The sequence below is a fragment of the Thunnus maccoyii genome, chromosome 6 (genome assembly GCF_910596095.1).
Source record: "Thunnus maccoyii chromosome 6, fThuMac1.1, whole genome shotgun sequence".
Classification (NCBI taxonomy): domain Eukaryota; kingdom Metazoa; phylum Chordata; class Actinopteri; order Scombriformes; family Scombridae; genus Thunnus; species Thunnus maccoyii.
The window spans coordinates 8,066,759-8,087,469 of record NC_056538.1 but is presented as its reverse complement, the minus strand read 5'-3'; the positions used below and the strand labels follow the sequence as shown (position 1 = coordinate 8,087,469).

Genomic DNA, 20,711 nt, shown 5'->3' with positions numbered 1-20,711 from the left:
TTAATACTTATACTGTATGTGTACTGTACATGTCCTATTGTTTTTATGCGTGTCTGTAAATTCTGTGCTATCTTTGTAATGTTTTATATAATTTGTATACAATGCTTACTGATTGTTTGTTAACTAAAATACCTATGAACAGAGACCGGCATGTGAAATATCATCCCAAGTAAATTGCACTGAAAAACAAAGCAACTACAGGCCTAATTAATAGCCTCAATCAACAGAAAAAAATCATTCTTTCCACAACATGGCCTGCCTTCTTTGTGCAATACCCAAGAAGCAACAAGCCTACACACTGAATATGTCTTTACCAGCTTCTGGACAAATACTACTTTATCATTAAAGATGTTATTTAAAGTTTTATATAGCATTTTACTACAAAGATTAATGTGGTGCTGGAGAGTAGGGCTGCGACTAACAACTGTCATTACTGATTAATCTGACAATTAGTTTAATCAATTAATCATTTGGTTTAGTAATGTCAGAAAACAGTGAAAAATTCCCACCACAATGTCCTAAAGCCCAAGGCGACATCATCAATTGCTTGTTGCTTAAAACCCAAAGATATTCAGTTCACTACCATGTTTGACAAAGAAAAGCAGCAAACCTTCAGTATAAATAAGATGGAAACGATGAACGATTATCAAAATAGTTGCCGATCAATGTTCTGTTAATGGACTAGTTGATTAATCATTAATTGTTTCGGCTCTACTGCAGAGTAAAGAGATGCATGTCAGAAGAGGTCCCAAATATGGAGATAAACAACAACAGTGACTTTGACTGGGTTAAAGCAAAAGATGGAAACAGACTAAGAATTGAAATTACAAGCATCTAGATCAAGTTGATCTAGTCTATCAAGTCTCCAAATTCCTACAGCAAGAAGCAACACCTAGAAGAGTGGTTTGCAGTGTCAGCAAGAGCTTATGTCCCTTGTTGAGGGGTCATGACCAGCAATAAAGTTTATGGAGAGACTAAACACTAAAATCAACATTCATCGAGACAGTAGCAAAGTGTGCCCCAACTGCCTCTACCACAGCATCTATGAGAGTGTAACAAAACTCCTGTTTTGACTTCCACTTCACTAGCTAACCTTTGACTGGAGTAGATGAACTTTCACTATTACAATGATAGTCGAAAGTGCGATCATCTAAAGTGCGTGGTTGCCTCTCTGTTAGCAAGTGTACAACAACAGCCCCCATTCCAAAAGAATTAGCAAAATACACGGTTGAAATGGTAGTGTGTACTAGGGAAATAAACTTTAAACAAATTGCCTTTGAATGTTTTAGGTTTAACAAAACAACAGAGCAAATGAGGCATAAAGAGGGAACATCCCTCTTTGGGCTTCTAAGCTACCAAGTATAAATAACCAGATCCTGTTCTGTGTGACTGCACTGCAGGATATCATCCAGCTCCATCTAACAACTGAGAGAGATGTTAGGCTATTTTTGACTAGTCAGCATTTCTCATTGGATCGTTATAAAACCTAGGCCATAAAACAAGGTTCCAAAGCGCATTTCATCTGATGACTGATCATCATATCCATATTCATGATATCCACAGGCATGTAAAAGCACACTTCTATTCTTCTGATATTCATGAGCAACTGGGGACGCTGAAAGCCCTGTGCTAGCTGATGAAAATCATGAACTGACTGGTCTGTCAGTGACCACCACAAACAGACAACAAACAAGGCCTCTCTTTCATTCTGTCAGTGCTTGTTCCACTGTCATTTTGTCCTTTGCCTGTCTCTCACTCTCAGTCAGCCAGACACAGCCCCAAATACACACACACACACATATATAAACAGGCTCACACACAAGAAAAAACCTTACCTAGCACATCAATCTCTCACCGTTATGTCAAACTACTGTCTTTGTACTGCTCTGATATAAGATTGAACGTAGTGCTTTCATGTCAGTGGGTCTGTAAATTACATGATAGTCAAATAAACACAGTCAGAGTCCTTCTAGAAACATCTTCTGCAGAGCTGAGACATATTCCAAGGCACTTACTGACCCAAGTTTATTTTGGCCTTTTGGCCGTGTCTGCCTGTCTGTGTGCATGTCAACAAGGGCATGGAGGCAAAGCACACTCTGCCGCCTTGACACACCTTTATTTGTACCATTAGAATTGAACGCTCGACATCATGAGCATCATCACCAGGTAAAAAAAAATATAATGCAGAAGCTGTCTGTAAGTGTAGGCCTCAGCTTCCCTATGTGTTGTGAGAGTACAATCAAGCATTCATCACATGGATGACAACAGTCGTATTATCAGAGGAGGGCTCCCTGTGTCACCATACTGCCAGCATGGTCCTGAGTAGAGGATTCTCCAACAAGCTGGAAATCAAAGTGGCTATTAGCAGCATTCTTACTGATGCTGCTGTTGTCAAATGCATCAAACTGAGGGTGATGCAGATGCACAGGTACACAGGTGACTTCTCTATTGGTCTTTAAGGGCTTCCCCTACCATTCCAGCCAAGAAGACATAGGTTAAAATATTTGGAGTGACATAAGACTGCTCACAGACAAGAAAAACTTTGAAACAATTAGGCACATGATCCAAAAGAAAAACACAACTAGGGATATTTGAGTAGTCCCCTCCTCTTGTAATACCCCAAACTTCCCTTACCCACCATAGATACCCAAATCTTTTGATTGGCAAAAACCCAACAGACTCATTATAAATAGCCTGGGCACAATATTAAGTGTCATCATGAGCAGAGTTATTAATCCGCAGCACAGGACTGACTTGTGGCAACCCCAAATGTAGTGCATCTACTAATCAAGTATGATCGTGTTTTGCATGAATATCATTTGTAGACAATAGTGGCTGCTTGTGAATGTGTCAATCATACAGTGTACTGCTAACAGGCGCCCACTCTATGCAAAAGCATCCACGTACACTCAAAGTGTGTGGTGGAGGTTGTGAAACCACTAATTTTGCTATGTCAGTGTTTTGTTGTTCGGTAGGCTTAATGGAAATGTCATCTAGATATTAAAAGGGATATCTAAATGCTACAAAGACCGGTAAAGCTGAAATACAACTTTGACAAAATGGTTAGGTTACACCACGAGAAAATAGTTGTATTCCACCAGAAAAACTTAAGAAACATTTCCGTACACGAAAACATAAAGCAAGGTAGTCTATTTTATATCACTGCCTGTCAATCTGGCAAATTTTAAAAAGTTAAAAGTTTCTGGCTCTGCTACAGTTGGCTTTAACCATTTTTCGGTTGTAATTGTACGTTGAATTTCACAGTGAGCTATCAACACTTAGGTAACGTACACTTACTAACTTTGGAAGTTCATTGTTAATTTAAAGTTATGCAGTAGGGTACTGCAAACTTTTAACCTGCTGTGTTGGCATCTGTCTAAAAGATATCTGCATCTAGCCAAACAGCTAATTAGCTCGTAAGCTAAGCTAGCTACTACAGACGGAAAGCTGTCTCTTTTTCATCTTCGTCAATACCCTTCTCTCCGTCCTCTGCGCTTTGCCACACGTTTATTAACCTCAGGCCTTTCTAGCTTTCCTCAATAATACTGGCAGCACCGATATGTTAATAAGATGTATTTCTGTTAAAAGTGTTTGTGTCTAGTAGTTCCGAGGTGATGCCCCGTGTTGAACGGAGCCCCCGATACTAAGCAGCGGTGTTACCAAAGCGGGCTGTCCGCTGTGTCTCCGGAGCCTGAAGGCCCCAGCGGCATCCTGACTACATGCTCAAAAAGGCTAAAAATGAAACAATGACAGCTTGTAGTTGTTCACCTCTAACGCTTGGGCGTCAGTCTTCTTACCTTTGCTTTGGTAATGATGTGTGTGGCTAGTTTAACAACCGCGAAATTTCCCTTGCCGATGGTCCGCTCGATTTCGTAGTGGCCCACTCGGGCTGGGGGGGGCCTGGTGGCCGAAGTGTGGCCAGGATTGGTGATGCACCCAGTGGCCGTGCCGGTACGACTGGGGTGGCTGATCCCGGAGGATGGCTGGGCTCGGTTCTGGCTGCCCATGCCTGCGTGGGTCGGTCGGGAAGAGTGCGTAATCCCGGCCGCAGCGGACCCAGCAGCACCTCCGCTTGACACGGCCGCCATCTTCTCGCCTCTCTGCGGGAACAACAAGAAGCCTTGCGCAGCGCGCATCGCGGGCACGCCCCCGCCTCTGCGTCATTTTACGTGGAACGCTCCTCCGCAGCGCCCTCTCTAGGTTGTAACCATGGAAACGACGAGCGTAACAAATGACTTCATCCACAGAAACGTATTGTGGTTGTCATGGCGACAAAGAAGTGCGCATTATCACTCTGGTTCCCATGATTCAGTGATTCCTTGCAAACTGCTGCACTATGTATGATCAGACGGGTTCATGAGACTTTAAAGGTATACGCCACTTTAACATTACAGACAGAATGACAGATTCAAATCTTCCAGTCAAGGAAAACATACATTCTTAGAAGTTCACTCCAAGTTCACTCCATCATAGTGTTAAAATACACATCACTGAAATTATCCAGACAAAGGAATGCTCACACTCTCTAGCGGTCTATTGTGCAACGCCTTGAAGATCACACATGTCTGTGCACAGCTTTCTGTTATGATTCAAAGCTTAATATTTTGCATCAGAAAAAATGGTATTTAGGCCTACATCTAGGATATTATACAGCCTATCCATATGTTCTATTTTCTAAACTTTTCATCTACTTCTACAACAGGTTTGCTGCATAGATAATAAATGTCACCAGTGTGCTGTGAAACGACCCTAAGCTTCTGATGGTACTACAGGGTCTTTGAGGAGATCTCTTAATGAACACTTTGCCATTAAAAGCAGCACATTGGCTGTATTTCCATGGTAATTCAATTGTCTGATTCCCCATCCCTCACAAAGAGGGCATTGCTGTCATGTAGATTATAGCCTGTAGAGCCTAATTATTATTTATTATTACTAATATTATGAGTACCACCATTAATTATAATAATAATAAAACTGGCATCCCATCTAAGTAGGACAATAAAACTATGTGGTGAAAATACAATTGATCTATTCTATTCTATTCTATTCTATTCTATTGCCCTTTAACTAGGTTGTAGTTGTAGCACCACTCCATGGTAGAAAGGAGTTTCTGCATCTTGTTACTCAAAGCTAAATTACCAATGGAGCAAGGCAGGCAACTGCCCTCCGGGCCTAGACCCCCAAGGCCCTGGAAAAGGCCACGTTCACTAGTGTCAATTGGTTTGAGGTAATGTGATTAATTGCATTTGTTTTGGTATGTATATTCATAATTAAATTACACTATCAGCTGAAATTATATGTGCGTAAAGGCAGGTTATGCATTATTACCTGTACTGGAGGCCCTGGTTTTTGGCTCTTTGTCAAAATCTAGTTTTAAGGCAACATGGTTCAACATTTCTAAATTAATTTGTGTTTAAACTGACAAATTAACATTCGGGGTCAGGAAGTACTGCAAGATAGGAGTACTGGTTGGTTTCTGGGTCTCTGAGCAAAATATAATAAAGCTTCCATTTGTCATCTGCTGTGTGGTCTGTGCTTGAAAGGCAATTGAAGGCAACAGGGTAGACAGTGCAAAGACAGTCAAAGAGAAGAAGATCAATGGAGCCCATCAGCTCATTTTGTCATAGGACCCCCTGGTAGACTGATCAACAGTTTTACCTGCTTTGTATCCGGTTATATAGAGACAACTGACCTGACCAAAGTCTGTGTGAATATGAAAATGCTTCTCTATTAATAACATTGTCTACTAACCATGGACAAGACTTCAGCAACTTGGATTTATGGATGTGAAATTTTCCCAGTAAAATCAATAACTTGGCAGTCCGTTGAACTTTCTGGTTTTTGTTAGTGAGATATATATTATGCACAATTTTGTAATGTACTTCTATCAATTTGTTGGGGATAACAAATTAATTCAGGAGAAGCCATGTTGTTTCCCATTGAGTTTTAGAAAAATAGGAGTTCCACACACATTTCCTATGTGGAGTAATTTTCCTTTTGCTGTAAAAATAATTTCTTATAAGTTTATTTGTACATTTGTGACTTTGAATATTTATTCAATTAACAAAGAACGTAGGTGCCAATTCCTGTAACTCTTGCCTCTCAGAGTGGCATTTCATCGGCTGAAGGATCCCACTAGGAATGACATTTATACTGTTCTATAATATATATATAGCCTATATATATATCTTTAAACAGCTTTATTGAAACAAGTATACACCAAGTTTATAGCACCTTGTGTATACAACTTGAGTCTACAATCAGAAACACACCATGGGGACTAAAGGATGTCATAAAAAAAAGTTAAATAAACATCATGTAAAGCTCACAGTGGTGATATGCTTTTGTTTGTACATTCAGATATTGAAGAGAAGTATTGTTTGATATTGACAAATAGTAAACAAATGAATTAAATAGAAACGCGAACAGAGATTCCTGTCACATTCAGTGAATCCAAACAATACATTTTTCCAAAGTAATAAAAAAGTGAGGGTGGATATGACCAGCAATGAGGACAGCGCCATGACGTAATGACGTAGCCCTCAGTTTGTTTACTGTCTGAGCGTGGGGTGGAGGGGGGGTAGGTGGGAGGGGGGCTAATTTATTTCCCACCCGCATTCTGTGAAGACCCGACCTACTCTGCCTCTGATTGGCTAGTACTTGTTGCCTTCATTGGTTAGGTTTAGTCATAAGGGGTGTGATTGGTTAGGTTGAGGTAAGAATATCACGATCGGAGCCAATCAGAAGCAGAGTAGGGATGCGGGTAGGGAAAAAGAATAACGCATAGATAATGGCATAGATTTTTCATGCTGTAAACACAGTGAGTCTCTTCACCCACCTTAAGAGAAACACTGTGCTTGTATAATGCCGCGGCGCCGCGAATACAGGCCGTGACAACCGTTTACATCGGGCGGGACAGAAAATACCACCCCGTGCTGTCTTATTTTTGTCACGGCTGCCGTCGCTGAAGCTGAACTCCCGGGATCAAAACATGGAGCTGCTAACTAACAATGCAAACGTTAGCTCAGCCAGCTAGCAGCCTGTCAGGCTTTGACATTTCAGAGGAAGAGGAATTGAGTATCGTTGTCATCTGGTTGTCTCGAAACTTGTGTTATTGGTTGCACGGTTGACAGCTTCGAGTTTGTCACAGATGTCGACAAGGAAGAACAAGTCTATGTAAACACCCCGCTGTATGTTTAGCTTGTCAGTTAGCAGCTGTTGTCCTTGTTGGTTATTGCTGGAACTGTTAGCTATCAGAGTAATTTGTTGCTGAATGGGGCGGGGAGTTTTTACATGCTAGTATAACGTTAGATATCATTAGACAGTTCAGGAAGACGTTGTCAAACAAAATGGTGTTGAGGAGTTGCTGGAAATCTCGACATAAAGGCAGCTCCGGACCTGTTCCTTGCTGGCTACGGCCAGGATTGGCAGCCCTGCTCTGGTTCTGTGTGAGCCAGTTAGTCTGCGGCAGTGTGGCGTTTGGGGAGATCAAAAACGTGATTCAGAAAGATGCAGAATTTGATGTCACCTACAATGACACGGTTACAAGTGAAAACCAGACCATCTATGCTTTCAATCACACTGTCTCCAGGAATAAGGTGAGTATACCCCGTCAGACTAGTATATTTGTTTTTTACTGGATGATATCAATTCATGTTGAGTTTAATTTGATTTGTCTCTCTTTATCCTTCCTTTGGGTTTCAGACTGAGGGAGTGCGTGTGACTGTGGATGTGTTGTCACAGAGTCTGGAGAGCCCCATCCTGTTTGTTGTACGGCAAAAGCAAGCTGTGCTGTCTTTCCAAGTCCCTCTCATCCTCAGAGGCCTGTGAGTAGTCCCACTTCACATCAGTTGTAAATTGGAGCAGTCTGGAAGCACAATCTTGCGTTTTAAGTGAAATCAGCTTAAAATAAAACTCATGTAGTTTGGTTTGATCCGTCACTCTTTTCTTCTGCCACTTTCTCAGCTCCACACCTCCCTGAAACACTTCTGGACCCCTAACAAGCTAAAAAAAAAAAATCAAATTTCATATGTTAATTTACAATTAACAATGTCATTCAGCAGAAGCTTTTATCCAAAGAGATGTACATCTGAGAGTTGAGATGACCAGCGTAATGTTTGGTTGCCCTCTGCTTGTCGGAGTAACAGCCAATGAATCTAGATCCTGTGAGGTCTCAGTAAATAATATTCTATAAATTGTAGAGCAGGGGTAGGATTAGATTTAATATGTACTTTTATGTGTAGGAGAGACTTCTCACATGTTGCCTTTCTTGTCAAGCATATATACTTATAATACCATGAACGTTTCCCTAAATATTACTGTATACAATATAATGAAATTTGGCATATATACAGTATGTGTCACAGCTTCTTCCAGTAACATGTTGCTTTGTGGGCCAGATACTATACAGTATATACTGAACATACACTTCTTGTTCTGTGGTTTATGTATTTCAAATTGAGCAATGCAACACATGTTCCTGTAATTTGAATGGACTTTGATCTGTGCTTTGTGTGATAGAGAATGAGAAGGGAAAGGGGAACACTATAGCCTGTGGTACAGATTAGCTGTATGTCATGACATCTTGTCACAATGCCTAAACTGACCACATCAATTGTAAGTCTCCTCAACACTGAACAGGCTTGTGTCTTTCCAACTCAGCTTTTAAACAAGGCCTTTATGTATGTCCTTGTAACTAATTGACTAACTAGCACAAGCAGACATTACATAAAGTAATGATCCAGTGGGGAGTGTCAGGCTGTTGCTGCTGTTCTTTCCTAGATAGTAAATAGTTATGACTTCAGGTCATGCGACGAAGCCAATGTTCCTACAGTACGTGGTGTAGAGAGTTGCGTACGTGCTTAAAGGCCTTGTAAGAGAAAAAGATGTGTAAATCCTAGTTGTTGTTAGATGAAAATTCATTTGCATATGCAGTGGTTGGAGGAGATGTGGCTCAGTTTTTGACATCTGTGCTGAATTGTTTTTTTTCCCAGTAGTATTAACGTCTAGTTGATGTACTTTGTAGGGAAGAAAACTGCTAAATCCACAGCCTTTAATGTGCTCTGGATTGTACCTCAGTGGTTATAGGACACACAGCTTTTGTGACCTGACTTAACCAGGTGGAATTTTATAACAGGAATTTCATAACACGGGCTGTTGGCCAGTGGCTGATAAGTAGTCTGATTATTTATTAGGCACTGGCCAACAGCCTATCTGTGATGTGATGTGTATCTCCCACAGTCTGAAGTAGTTTCTATGGTTGTGCAACATCAGAATGACCAGGCTACAGTTTTGCTTGCCGCAGTCTTGATTATGCAGTCTCGTGGCCAGGCATGCCTTTGCAAATCTGTAATGAACCTTGGACTTTCACTTCCTCCTCTGAGATCTGCCAGCGTAGATCTGAGGATCCCAGTTTACCGAAAATTAAGAACCTCAAAGTCATCAGAGTAAAGTACTTCTGTTTCCCGTAGCCTCAGTCACATGTTTTCTTTGAAAGACTCTTCTGCCTCGTTTTGAGCTACGCAATGTGCATATAGCAACATTTTCTAGAGCTTGGTATTTATTGATTTGGCTCAGAGAATATTGAAGATGCATTATCTAATGAGTGATTCTGAAACAGCCATCCTTTGGAATTTAGTATACTCCTATAATATTACATAATCTAGTACAATAATTTCCCTCATCATCATGTAACAAGATATCTTTTTGCTTTGATTTCTTTCTTCACATGATCTAATATTTCATTTAATGCTTAAACCAATTTAGTGCAATGGAAAAGAGCTTTTCAATCAAAACAAATTTAAGGTCTAGTTAATAAGAAAACTCCTGTTTAATGGAAACTGTCTTGTTCTTTTTTTCTCTGCTTGTCAACCTCACCCTCTCTCTCCAGCTACCAGAGGAAGTACCCTTACAAACACGTGGGCCGGACACTGTGCCAGCCTCCCACCCGGGCCGCCTCAGAGACCCAGTACTTCTTTGTGGATGTGTCTACCCTATCCAGCCAGGGTACAAACTACCATCTCAGGGTTAGCCGTGTTGAAAGCTTCACCCTGCAGTGAGTGATATCTGATACACACACACACACACACATATATATATAAAAAAAAAAAAAAATATATATATATATATATATATATATATATATATATATATATATATATATATATGTGTGTATAAAATCACACAAATGTGCAGTGCAGTATCTGCCTGAATCATCATGCATTTTGCCGGGTTTTGTAGTGAACAAAAGTGTCTTGCTGGTATGTCTGACATGTTATTTTCACATTGATTACAGGACAGATAAGAAATTCAGTTTCATCGCGTCGCCATCGCAACCTCAGGTATACAGCTTGATACTGTTGCTTTGCCTGTTTATAAGTAAGGCACTAAGTGCTACTTTGCGGAGAGGAAGATTAGTCACAGACACATAGATGACTATGGGGGGTGGGTGGTAGAAATTACGACAGAGGTTGAGGAAAGTACAAGTGAGAAAGGATGATAAGAATAGGGGGGATTTCTGGTTTGACACAATTATTCAGCATGTAGCCTCATTCTTTTTCGCTTCTTTTCTGCTTTTCAACACATGAAAAAGAACAATGTGTCCCAATGCTTTAATTAGTGTCTGTTGCTGATGTGTGATTTATTGGCTTCTGTTTCATTATGTTACATGCTTGTTTGTTAGAATGATTACATCCTCCCACATACAGTATACTAGATAGAAAAGAAAGACAGGAAACAGAGAAAAGGCTTGTTTTTATCTGCTGCATCCTAATCAAATATAAAACACATCACTGAGGCCGACCAGCCACAGTGTGTTTTCTAATACTATTTTCTAATTACCCCCCTCCTGACTCCTTATCTTCCTCCCTCTTCTTTATCTTCCTCACTGTCACAGTACTTCAAGTATGTCTTTCCAGACGGTGTGGACACTGTTATCGTCAAGGTCAGCTCAGACATGGCCTTTCCCTGCTCAGTTATGTCCATCCAGGACATCCAGGTACAGCAAACCAGACTGCTGCTGTCCTCAGGTGGCCCCTGGCACTGTGGTCAACATGCAGTAGCACTCTTACACCACATGAGGGCATCATTTAGTGTATTGTAAGGCCCTGAATTGGAACAATGATTAAAAACTGTCAATATAATGATGTTCGTAGAGGATACAGCCGTGATTTATTTTCTTTTTACTTTCTTCGTGCCTAATTTTACTGTGCTCTTGTTATATAATCCTTCCATTCATCGTTTCATGTTCTTTCTTTCTCTCTTTTTTTCAGTGCCCTGTCTATGACCTGGACAACAACGTGGCCTTCATTGGGATGTACCAGACTATGACCAAAAAAGGTGCCATCACCGTGCAGGTAATGTCTCCCACACAGTTATGTACATGGGTCGGAAACATTTGATACAAAACAAATCCAGACACCATTATCACATCTTCTAATGTTTCTTTTCTGTCGTTCAGAGAAAAGATTTTCCCAGCAACAGTTTTTATGTGGTGGTAGTGGTGAAAACGGAGGACGAGGCGTGCGGCGGTCCGCTGCGCTTCTACCCTCTGCGTCCCGATGAGCTGATTGATGCCGGCAACCGCAGCAAGATCGTTGATGTTGTGGTCACTCCTGCCATCAACTGTAAGTCACATCATGTGCAAATGTGACCTGATCAAATTGAGGCGTAACTTAGATGGATTTAAGGGCTGCAACTAATGATTATTTTAATTAATATGTGGATTATTTTCTCAATTAATCCAATAATCATTTAGCCTATAAAACATCAGAAAGTAGTGAGGAAAAATGAGAGATGCACTGATATTTCGATATAGGTCTGATACTGACTCAAATAGCTGGATTAGATGAAAATGGTCCCCATGAATCATTAGTTTAATCATCGTATTAGAAACTATTGTGTTGATATGTCAGCATATGTAACTCTTTCCAGAAGCAACATTTAGATTAGACTCAGGACTCCCTAAAGTAAGAGATGAAAGTTATGTTGAAAGTTGAAGAAAGAAATAATGCCTGTATGTAAGATAAATTCTGTATACTGTAAATGTCCTAGTTGTAAGCTGTCATGCTTTATTGTTACATAGCACAGTACAGTCAAAGTCTGGTGCGGTATCAGAATTGCAAATGCTCAAACACATCTGTCTCCTCACTCCACAGCGGAGGTGTATGTGATGGGCATGCTGTTCTGTCTGGGTATTTTCCTCTCCTTCTACCTGCTCACCTTGCTGGTGGCCTGTGTGGAGAACAAGCGGTAAGGTTGAGATATTATCTCTGCATCCACAGACAGCATTTACAAGTTCACAGTGTTCAGATTCATCTTATATCTGGTTTGTCCCAGTTTAATACAGAGGTTTGGATCTGTGATCAAAGAATGTTGATTCATACAACTGCACTACAAGAACGACACCAGACTGAAGACAAATCATGCTCATTTGCATCTTTTCTTCTCTGTTACTGCAGAATGAATAAGAGGAGAGAGATGTTTCAGAATCCTGCTGACATGTCGCCTGCTGAGACAGGTAACCCAGCAACTAGCTATGATGGACTGGCCCATTAGGGGCCTGTTACAGGATGTGTGGAGCATACCATTCTTTAAAAAGTCATATATCTGTACTGTTTCACTGTAGATGACATGATGATACAGTATATGATGCTCAACTTACACTTAAAGGGAAATTCCTGTATTTTTCAACCTGGACCCTGTTTTCCCATCATTTTGGATCTAAGTGAGTAATGGAGACCACTGACAGGCTCAGATTGTTATTGTGTCTGACAACAAAAGTAAACACAGGAACTAGCCACTTGTAGCAGCATTATGGCTAACTGCATAGTGAACTACATCCGGGGTAGTTTGCACGTTGGTTTGTTTACATTTGAGGCTGTGGATCGCTCAGCATTTGTTCATGCTAGAGAAGTAGTAACTTGCGGAACTGGTTCATGTCCGCAAGTTTCCACATTTCAAGGACAAAAGGACCAGATCCACACTGTGCAGTTTTTATGGAATACTGCTGGATGATAGAGAGTTACATACTGTAATTCCTCACACAGTGTTGAAATGACATTTTTCTGACTGTTCGGAGCTGAACATTCGGTCCAGCCAGCCTCGCTGTTTTCATCCTGTTGATTCTGTGGAGGTGAAACGGTCTCCAGGACGACAGTGTTGATAAACGCTGTAAATCCATGTGCAGTGGTTACACAGCTGGGATTACTCTCATCTGTGGACTCGTCTAGATTTTCCGAGTCTGGCAGCAACAGGTCCAACTCTGTAGAAAAGTGCAGTGACTGCAGGGACACCAACAGTTTCTATGAGGTAACTGTGACTGTACAGTCCTGTTGCCTTTCTGCCTCCATTCTTCGTTTTTCTTTTTTCATTTGTTTTATCTCCTCTCTGTGTACTCCAGCTCAAATAAATACAGTTGGCCAGTCAAAGTGAAATAACTCATAATAGTCAACAGGACAATCCGTCTTTGCACTTCTTTTTTTTACTTTCCTTGAAGTCTAACTGCAGTTAAAGTCAGCCTCATACATGTAAACAAACCGGCGCGCGGATGAATATGTGGTTTGGTTAGCCTGCAAACTGCCCCAGATGTAGTTCCTTATGCAGTTAACCATAATGCTACTACAGGCTGCTAGTTCCTGTGTTTACTTTTGTTGTCAGACACTTAAAATAATAATCTGAGACTGTCAGTGGCAAAAACAAGCCCGTTTCATGGCTGCCAGCTGAAGCACTCTCACTCAATACTGGACCATTTCCAAAAAATTTGCCTCCCTTAGTCACTTAGACCCAAAATGATGGGAAAATAGGGCCCGGGTTGAAAAATACCAGAATTTCCCTTTAAACTTTTTTTGTAGAATTGAAGATGTCTGTGTGTACTGAATGTGTCTTTCACTCTCTCTCTCCCTCCTGCTAATGTGTGGTTCAGCCTCTCTGCTTGGGAAGAACGGAGACGGTATAACGACACAGTTACTCCTATTGTGCATTTACCGCCCTTTCTCACACTGTGTTGCTTGTCTGCAGATGCTCTGCATGCATCAGCTCGCATACTATAACTCTTTAACATTATTCATAAAGAACAGGATAAAGACATAGTATTGGCTATAGTGTTTTGTGGACTAGTTAAGTTAAGTTTTGTGGTTAGTTAAGCATTATGGCTCGCCGCTTCAAAATACACATACACATGACTCTGTTGGGCACTTGTGAGATACAAATAACTAGAGGGTATATTTTCTTTGTTATTTAGCCTGTTTTTTTTGCTTACAGCGTTACATTTTGTTGGCTGAAGAAACGCATCAAATTATAGTCAACAGTGTTAACAGCATGATAGACAAACACAGACGCAGAGTAAATGTTCCTATTAGGTTTACAAAGCATGGAAAAATACTGAAAAATAATCATGAAGAGAGATACAATATGTAAACTGCTGACTTGTAGTTCTTCAGCTCGATACTGCCTCAGTGTGTATTTGTATCTGTGCCTGCTGACTCGATGTGATTTTAAACTGCAGGACACGTACAAGTCAAATTTTTAAGCAATTCCCTCTCACTGCAGCAGTCACCACTCCTCACAAATAAATCACTCACTGCACCATTTCTTAGCCCTCACATTTTAACCCTTTCACTAACCTATAACCATGTCAACTACATGTTTTTTCAGGCATTTCAAGCCTGAAAAAAACTGTAGGGCAATTGGATCCCTGCATGTCTTGATGCCTCCTTCATGTTTTCTACTAACAGTGGTGTTTTAGTATGTAGAGTTAACATACTAACAGGTATCGGTTGTAGTGGTGCTTGTTTGCTCGTATACATTTTGTTAACATATATTTAATTGAGTAATCGGGTTTAATTTTGTGTTTATCCACAGGTAAAACTCCAGCCTCACCTTATGAATATGGCTCCTTTGGTGAGTTTTGGTGATTTTAGTTGCTTTCCCCGACACGGAAGACAGTTTTGGTTTTGTTTATGTCCTTTTTTTTTTTTAGTAGAGTTGTTGAATCTTCCTCTTCCCTTCCTCTCCAGCTGACAACTGCAGCACATTGAGTTCAGAGGCCGTCACCGACAGCGCCACATCAACTGATAACAACTATGGATACATGGGTATGGACACACACATTGTTTCTGGCCCACCATTGTCACTCCACAGTATATTCTCCACAACCTGTCACTGCTCTGCCTGCAGCCGGCGAGCAGCTCCAGCCCCTCACCGGTTTTCTGTGTGTCTTTGTTCATCAGGACAGGAGCCTTTCAAACGTCGACCAATCCTCAATCACCTTCACCACATAGCCGTCCGCATTGGTGACGCACTGCCGCACTATTAGCCAAATCAGTTCTGAGCTTTACACCAAACCAATCAGCACAATATCAATCATACAGCAATGAGACTTAGATGTTGATGCAGTTTCAAAGGGATTTGGGTTCAAATTGGTTCAAAAGTGATTCAAGCTAAAGAACTGTGAGTAGCTGCCAGGAAATGACCAGACGCCTGATCTGATGACACTGAAATGAACAGCAAAACAATATTGATAGTGTAAAGATCAAAGTACCAGCAATGATTCTAAGATTTCAGTTTGAAAAATGCAAAATTACAAAGAAACTCTAAGGGGTGTGATGTCTTTGAACACCTTTCCATCTCTAAAAAAAAATCTTGCTAATTCAGTCGACCGTCTAAGTACTCAGATTGTCTACCAAATCAACTAAAAGTCTTTTTTTCTCTTCTTCATCAGAGCGATCGTTGGACAGTGTTGGACGAAGCAGACAGGAGTCTCTGAGCTCTGTGGAGGAGGACGACTATGACACGCTGGATGACATCAATTCAGACAAAAACATTGTCCGCACCAAGGTACGGCTTGTCTCTGAGTCAGTGCTGGTTTTCTGTAAATCAGTGAGTAAGTCAGCTTTGCTTATATTGACCCTGGTTATCAGGTATGTCATCATGTTTGAATCATAGACTGTAAAAAAATATGGAAGTAGTCACCTTGATGTAGGGCTGGTGATATGACCATAATTTATAAAATGAACATCATGCTGTATTGACAAAGACTTGAAACTAGTGATTGAGACCATAAACTCATAAGGAAACTGTTTACTGAGGTAATAAATCAAGTGAGAAGTAGTCATTTTCTCATAGACTTCTATACAGTTGGACTTCTTTTTGCAACCAGTGGAGTCGCCCCCTGATGGCCATTAGAGAGAATGCAGGTTTAAGGCACTTCGGCATTGGCCCAGAGCTACCTGTTTGGTTTGACTTTGACCGTTACTTGTGTTTCCTGTCTTCTTATTACAGAAATTTCTGTGTGTGTCTGACCTGGCTCGCAAAGACAAAAGGGTCCTCAGCAAGAAATACCAAATCTACTTCTGGTGAGGAAACTTTGTGTCCCGTTTAGATCCACATCCCCAGAATAGGCACCCAATTCATCCCAGTTCTACTTCCAGTTGGGGACATTATATTAACATTTTGATATCATGCTGTATTAGATTTGTTGATGGTGCTGAAATTAAAGATATACTGCAAGGGAAGAGATAAAATAATAATGCAGTAAAACTAAATAAGTAAGAATTTATTTTAGCATTATTCCAAGAAATCTACAGTATCATCATAATTATGAACAAGTCTAATGATTGTCTTCTCTCCAGGAACATTGCCACCATTGCTGTGTTTTACGCCCTGCCAGTTATCCAGCTGGTCATCACCTACCAAACGGTACGCTGATGGGGAAACAAACTGTGTTTCTTTGTGTCAAAAAGTTTTATAAAAAAAAACTATTTAAACTCTAATATGCATTCTTTGGATGTTAAATGCACCTTCTCTTCGCCAGGTTGTCAACGTTACAGGAAATCAAGACATCTGCTACTACAACTTCATGTGTGCCCACCCGCTGGGAGCTCTAAGGTGTGTAGTCAGGACACATCTGTTTAAATGCACATATGTATCATTAGAAACAATATTGCTAACAGATGACACAGCTCTGGTGAAAGTATCACCATGACTGACTCTTAGCTGCTGTCCTACGCAGTGCTTTCAACAACATCCTCAGTAACCTCGGCTACGTGATGCTGGGACTCCTCTTCCTCCTCATTGTCCTGAAGAGAGACATCGTCCACAACCGAGCCCTGGTCCGCAACGACCTCAATGCACTGGTAAGGCAGATGTGAAGCAGACACATATATCATACAGGCACAGATAAATGACACAAGGAGCTTTGTTGGAGTGTTGTTTAAAATAACATAAATAGGAAATGGGGAGGGAACTAGGAAAGTGTTAATGTCTTCCTATCTGGACTGTAGTTTCCACGGATCATTTATTAGACTTCACTGATCAGATTCACACTTTGGCTCGTCCATGCCTCTATCTATATCTCATTCTCCCTTTCTCGCCTCAGGAATGTGGCATCCCGAAGCACTTTGGTCTGTTCTATGCCATGGGAACTGCTCTGATGATGGAGGGCTTGCTCAGTGCCTGCTACCACGTCTGTCCCAACTACACCAACTTTCAGTTTGGTAAGACCGCTTGTGTTCAAAATTTGTATTCATCACAAAGCTTTATGTTGCTTCCTTGAGATGATTAAACTCCACTAATGTCAGGAAACGTAATGTTACAGCTTGTCATTCGTAATAAATAAATGAAATAAATCTGGGGAAAAAAATCGGATTCAATCTGCAACAATGTCCTTATTCTTTCATAGTTTTAGATGCTAAAAGATAGATGTATGTGTTTTGCTGTTTTACAGTTTTTCTCTTTTTCTTTGCAGACACCTCCTTCATGTACATGATTGCCGGGCTGTGCATGTTGAAGCTTTATCAGAAGAGACATCCAGACATCAACGCAAGCGCTTACACTGCCTACGCCTGCCTGGCCGCAGTCATCTTCTTCTCTGTGCTGGGAGTGGTACGTACACGCTCAAAACATGACACACACTCAATAGACAAGGCTTTGGGTGACACACAAACATGATTGTGCTCATTTGTCTGCAGGTATTTGGGAGAGGAAACACGGTATTTTGGATCGTTTTCTCTGTGATCCACATTTTGGCTACGCTCCTCCTCAGCACCCAGCTCTACTACATGGGCAGGTGGAGGCTCGGTAAGAGCACAGCAAGAAATTAAACCTTATATACCAACAGGCTGGACTCCTAATGGTTAGATGTTAGGGATGGTTCATATCAATCTTTTTGTTAAATTTGCTGCATACACCCATTTGATCTTTGATTTGATTTGATCAGACCAAATCTGTTTTATTAATTTAACTGTAAACTGTACAGAAAGAAGAATATTTAGCATGTCTTCATGTACTTGTAAATGTATTATTAGTGTATTATTAAAGTGTCACCACTGTCAGGGTGCTGTGGGTTTGATCCTCACACTGCAGCTAATATAATATTTGTGTCTCAGACTCCGGGGTCCTGCGCAGGATGGTGTACATCATCTACACAGATTCAATCAGACAGTGCAGTGGACCCATGTACATCGTGAGTAATGACCAATAAATACAAGACAATACAATAAAGTAACGTAATTCAGCCCATTTTATAAGGACGTTTACAAAGAATCAGACTAAAAGCATCAAATGCTATAAAATAATACTCACACGTTTTATTTATTTATTTATTTATTTGTTTATTTATTTATAGGGCAAGTTTTACCTTCATAATCATTGCTTGCAATTTAAATCTAATGTGTTAGAGTACAGAGAGACATGACAGGAAATGTGTCACTATCCAAATACTTCTGAATGCACTAATTACATGATTTATCCACCTGCTCGTAAATCATCTTCTGTCTGTCTGTTAGGACCGTATGGTTCTGCTTGTGATGGGGAACATAGTCAACTGGTCTCTGTAAGTAAACTTGTAACTTCGTGTTACATGAACACGTGATGAATTTAAATAGATTGTGCAGTACTGAATGTCAGCATCATCTTTTATGTCTTCCATTCTTCCTGTTTCCTCTCTGCAGGGCGGCTTATGGCCTCATAGAGAGACCCAATGACTTTGCCTCCTACCTGTTGGCCATTGCCATCTGTAACCTGCTGCTCTACTTTGCTTTCTACATCATTATGAAGGTGTGTGTTTGTTTATATCCATGTATTTGTAGATAAGATTTTAGATGTTTTTTTCATATCTAAAGCTGGTTTTTTTTTTCTGTGTTTAGCTGCGGAGTGGTGAGAGAATCCAGTGTCTCGCATTGGTTTGTATTCTCTTCACAGCTGTGGTGTGGGGCTTTGCTCTGTATTTCTTTTTCCAGGGTCTCAGTACCTGGCAGGTCAGTAACTGTCTCACAGAAGCACCCTCTCTGCCTTTCACTGTTTCTAATGAGTACACAGTATCTTTTTTTATGCACTGAACCTTTTGATCCTTTCATAACGTGCCGTCGGTTTACTGTTGTTTGTCTCTCCTGACACAGAAAACTCCAGCAGAGTCTCGTGAGCACAACAGGGACTGTATCCTCCTCTCATTCTTTGACGATCATGACATTTGGCACTTTCTCTCCTCCATCGCCATGTTTGGATCCTTCCTGGTAAAGCCATGTTTGTAGTGTGGGTGTATTAGCGCAGACATCCAGCAAACGCACCGTGATCGCATCGTCACTGATCTAACTCCTCCCCTCTCCTTGTCCCCGCTTAGGTCCTCCTGACCATGGACGACGACCTTGACACCGTCCAGAGAGACAAGATCTACGTCTTCTAGATTTGTCAGATCTCCTGTGATGAGCTCAGCTCTTCGTCTCTGCCTTATCGCCCTTCTCGCTCTGTTTCCGTCTCCTTTGTGTTCTTAAAAAGCACAAACCAGTAGCCTGTTTCCCAAGCTGTCGATGGGCATGTCGCTGCCGCTCGGAGCCAATCAGGGAGGGCAATAGCCCCTCCCTCCACCCGTATGGACACTTAATGTGCCAATCAAGAGTTGGGTCGAAGTCGAGTGATGCTGAAGTGTTTTGTCCTCTCGCTGCCATCGTCAATTTAACAGTTGTAATGAATCGATGTTTACTTTCTGCTGACGATGAAGATAACAATGTACTCTTGCGAAAAATACTGTATGAATTAACTTATTTTATATTATCCACATTGCATTTTACCTAAAAGTCAACAATGCATTTTGAAATTACTGTTTGTATGCTGTTTATATGCTGTATGTGTGTTTGTACAGGTGTGTGTGTTTACAAACATTGATGTGAGAACATGAATCCTGTCCAGTCTGTCAGTGGCCTTCAACGTACTAATCATGTTAGTCACATACTGTGCTGATTGGTCAGATGCTCAAGATAACCGTCCGCATTGGAGAATATTGATGATGAAGATGATAATGATTGTATTCTACTTTGTAACTGCCCTCAAGTCTGACTGCGATGGTATTTTTTTGCACTGTACTGTATGAAAAACTGATATTAATGTCAAACATTGAAATGAGCAGTTACTGAATAAAGGTCTCATTTTCAGATCCCTAAACTCTTGTGATGATTAGACGTGTTTTCTAAGCAGGTGTCAAGAGTCGATGGACCTGAGCAATGTCCTAATGATAACAAAGTACGATAATCAGGGTGTGAATGTGTGTGCGTACATGCAATTACACAATTGCCTGACTAAACATAACAGTGCTAACCGATAACAGGATCAATACACAAGAAATACATGAATATACTGTATATATAAAATTATATTTATTAAAATATTTCATAGAAAAATACAGTATTTATTTACACAAATATATATGCACAAAAGACGTT

The 20,711-nt window shown here is 40.7% G+C and overlaps 2 protein-coding genes across 6 annotated transcripts in view; one reads left to right on the top strand and one right to left on the bottom strand.

The window, feature by feature from the left end:
- sik3 (SIK family kinase 3) overlaps positions 1 to 4,156 on the bottom strand; it is a 37,817-nt gene extending 33,661 nt beyond the window's left edge. For 2 of the 4 annotated variants that reach the window (XM_042413478.1, XM_042413479.1), the window contains exon 1: positions 3,798 to 4,156. In XM_042413478.1, the coding sequence (XP_042269412.1) occupies positions 3,798 to 4,136 (339 nt within the window). In that variant the 5' untranslated portion in view covers positions 4,137 to 4,156. The remainder of the gene's footprint in view (positions 1 to 3,797) is intronic. The other 2 variants (XM_042413477.1, XM_042413480.1) reach the window with 2 other exon arrangements.
- A 2,529-nt stretch (positions 4,157 to 6,685) lies between these two features.
- On the top strand, positions 6,686 to 20,433 carry sidt2 (SID1 transmembrane family, member 2). Of its 2 annotated transcripts, XM_042414834.1 has the most exons (26): positions 6,686 to 7,598; positions 7,705 to 7,826; positions 9,890 to 10,054; positions 10,295 to 10,340; positions 10,895 to 10,996; positions 11,271 to 11,354; positions 11,459 to 11,624; positions 12,156 to 12,249; positions 12,459 to 12,517; positions 13,922 to 13,948; positions 14,860 to 14,898; positions 15,015 to 15,092; positions 15,719 to 15,834; positions 16,279 to 16,352; positions 16,629 to 16,695; positions 16,811 to 16,884; positions 17,009 to 17,132; positions 17,375 to 17,492; positions 17,744 to 17,880; positions 17,967 to 18,075; positions 18,384 to 18,460; positions 18,783 to 18,829; positions 18,948 to 19,053; positions 19,143 to 19,253; positions 19,395 to 19,508; positions 19,616 to 20,433. In XM_042414834.1, the coding sequence occupies exons 1-26, from the start codon at positions 7,350 to 7,352 to the stop codon at positions 19,676 to 19,678; spliced, it is 2,568 nt and encodes an 855-aa protein (XP_042270768.1). In that variant the 5' UTR covers positions 6,686 to 7,349; the 3' UTR covers positions 19,679 to 20,433. The 2 variants fall into 2 exon arrangements, with proteins under 2 accessions (XP_042270768.1, XP_042270769.1); XM_042414835.1 differs by lacking the exon at positions 13,922 to 13,948.
- The last annotated feature ends 278 nt before the right edge of the window (positions 20,434 to 20,711 follow it).

Bases quoted from the DNA above. Each gene is read 5' to 3' on its own strand.
- sidt2 (XM_042414834.1), top strand. From the start codon at position 7,350: ATGGTGTTGAGGAGTTGCTGGAAATCTCGACATAAAGGCAGCTCCGGA. The intron at 10,055-10,294 runs GTGAGTGATATC...CATTGATTACAG, and splicing joins GTTGAAAGCTTCACCCTGCA to GACAGATAAGAAATTCAGTT. The intron at 18,461-18,782 runs GTGAGTAATGAC...TCTGTCTGTTAG, and splicing joins GCAGTGGACCCATGTACATC to GACCGTATGGTTCTGCTTGT.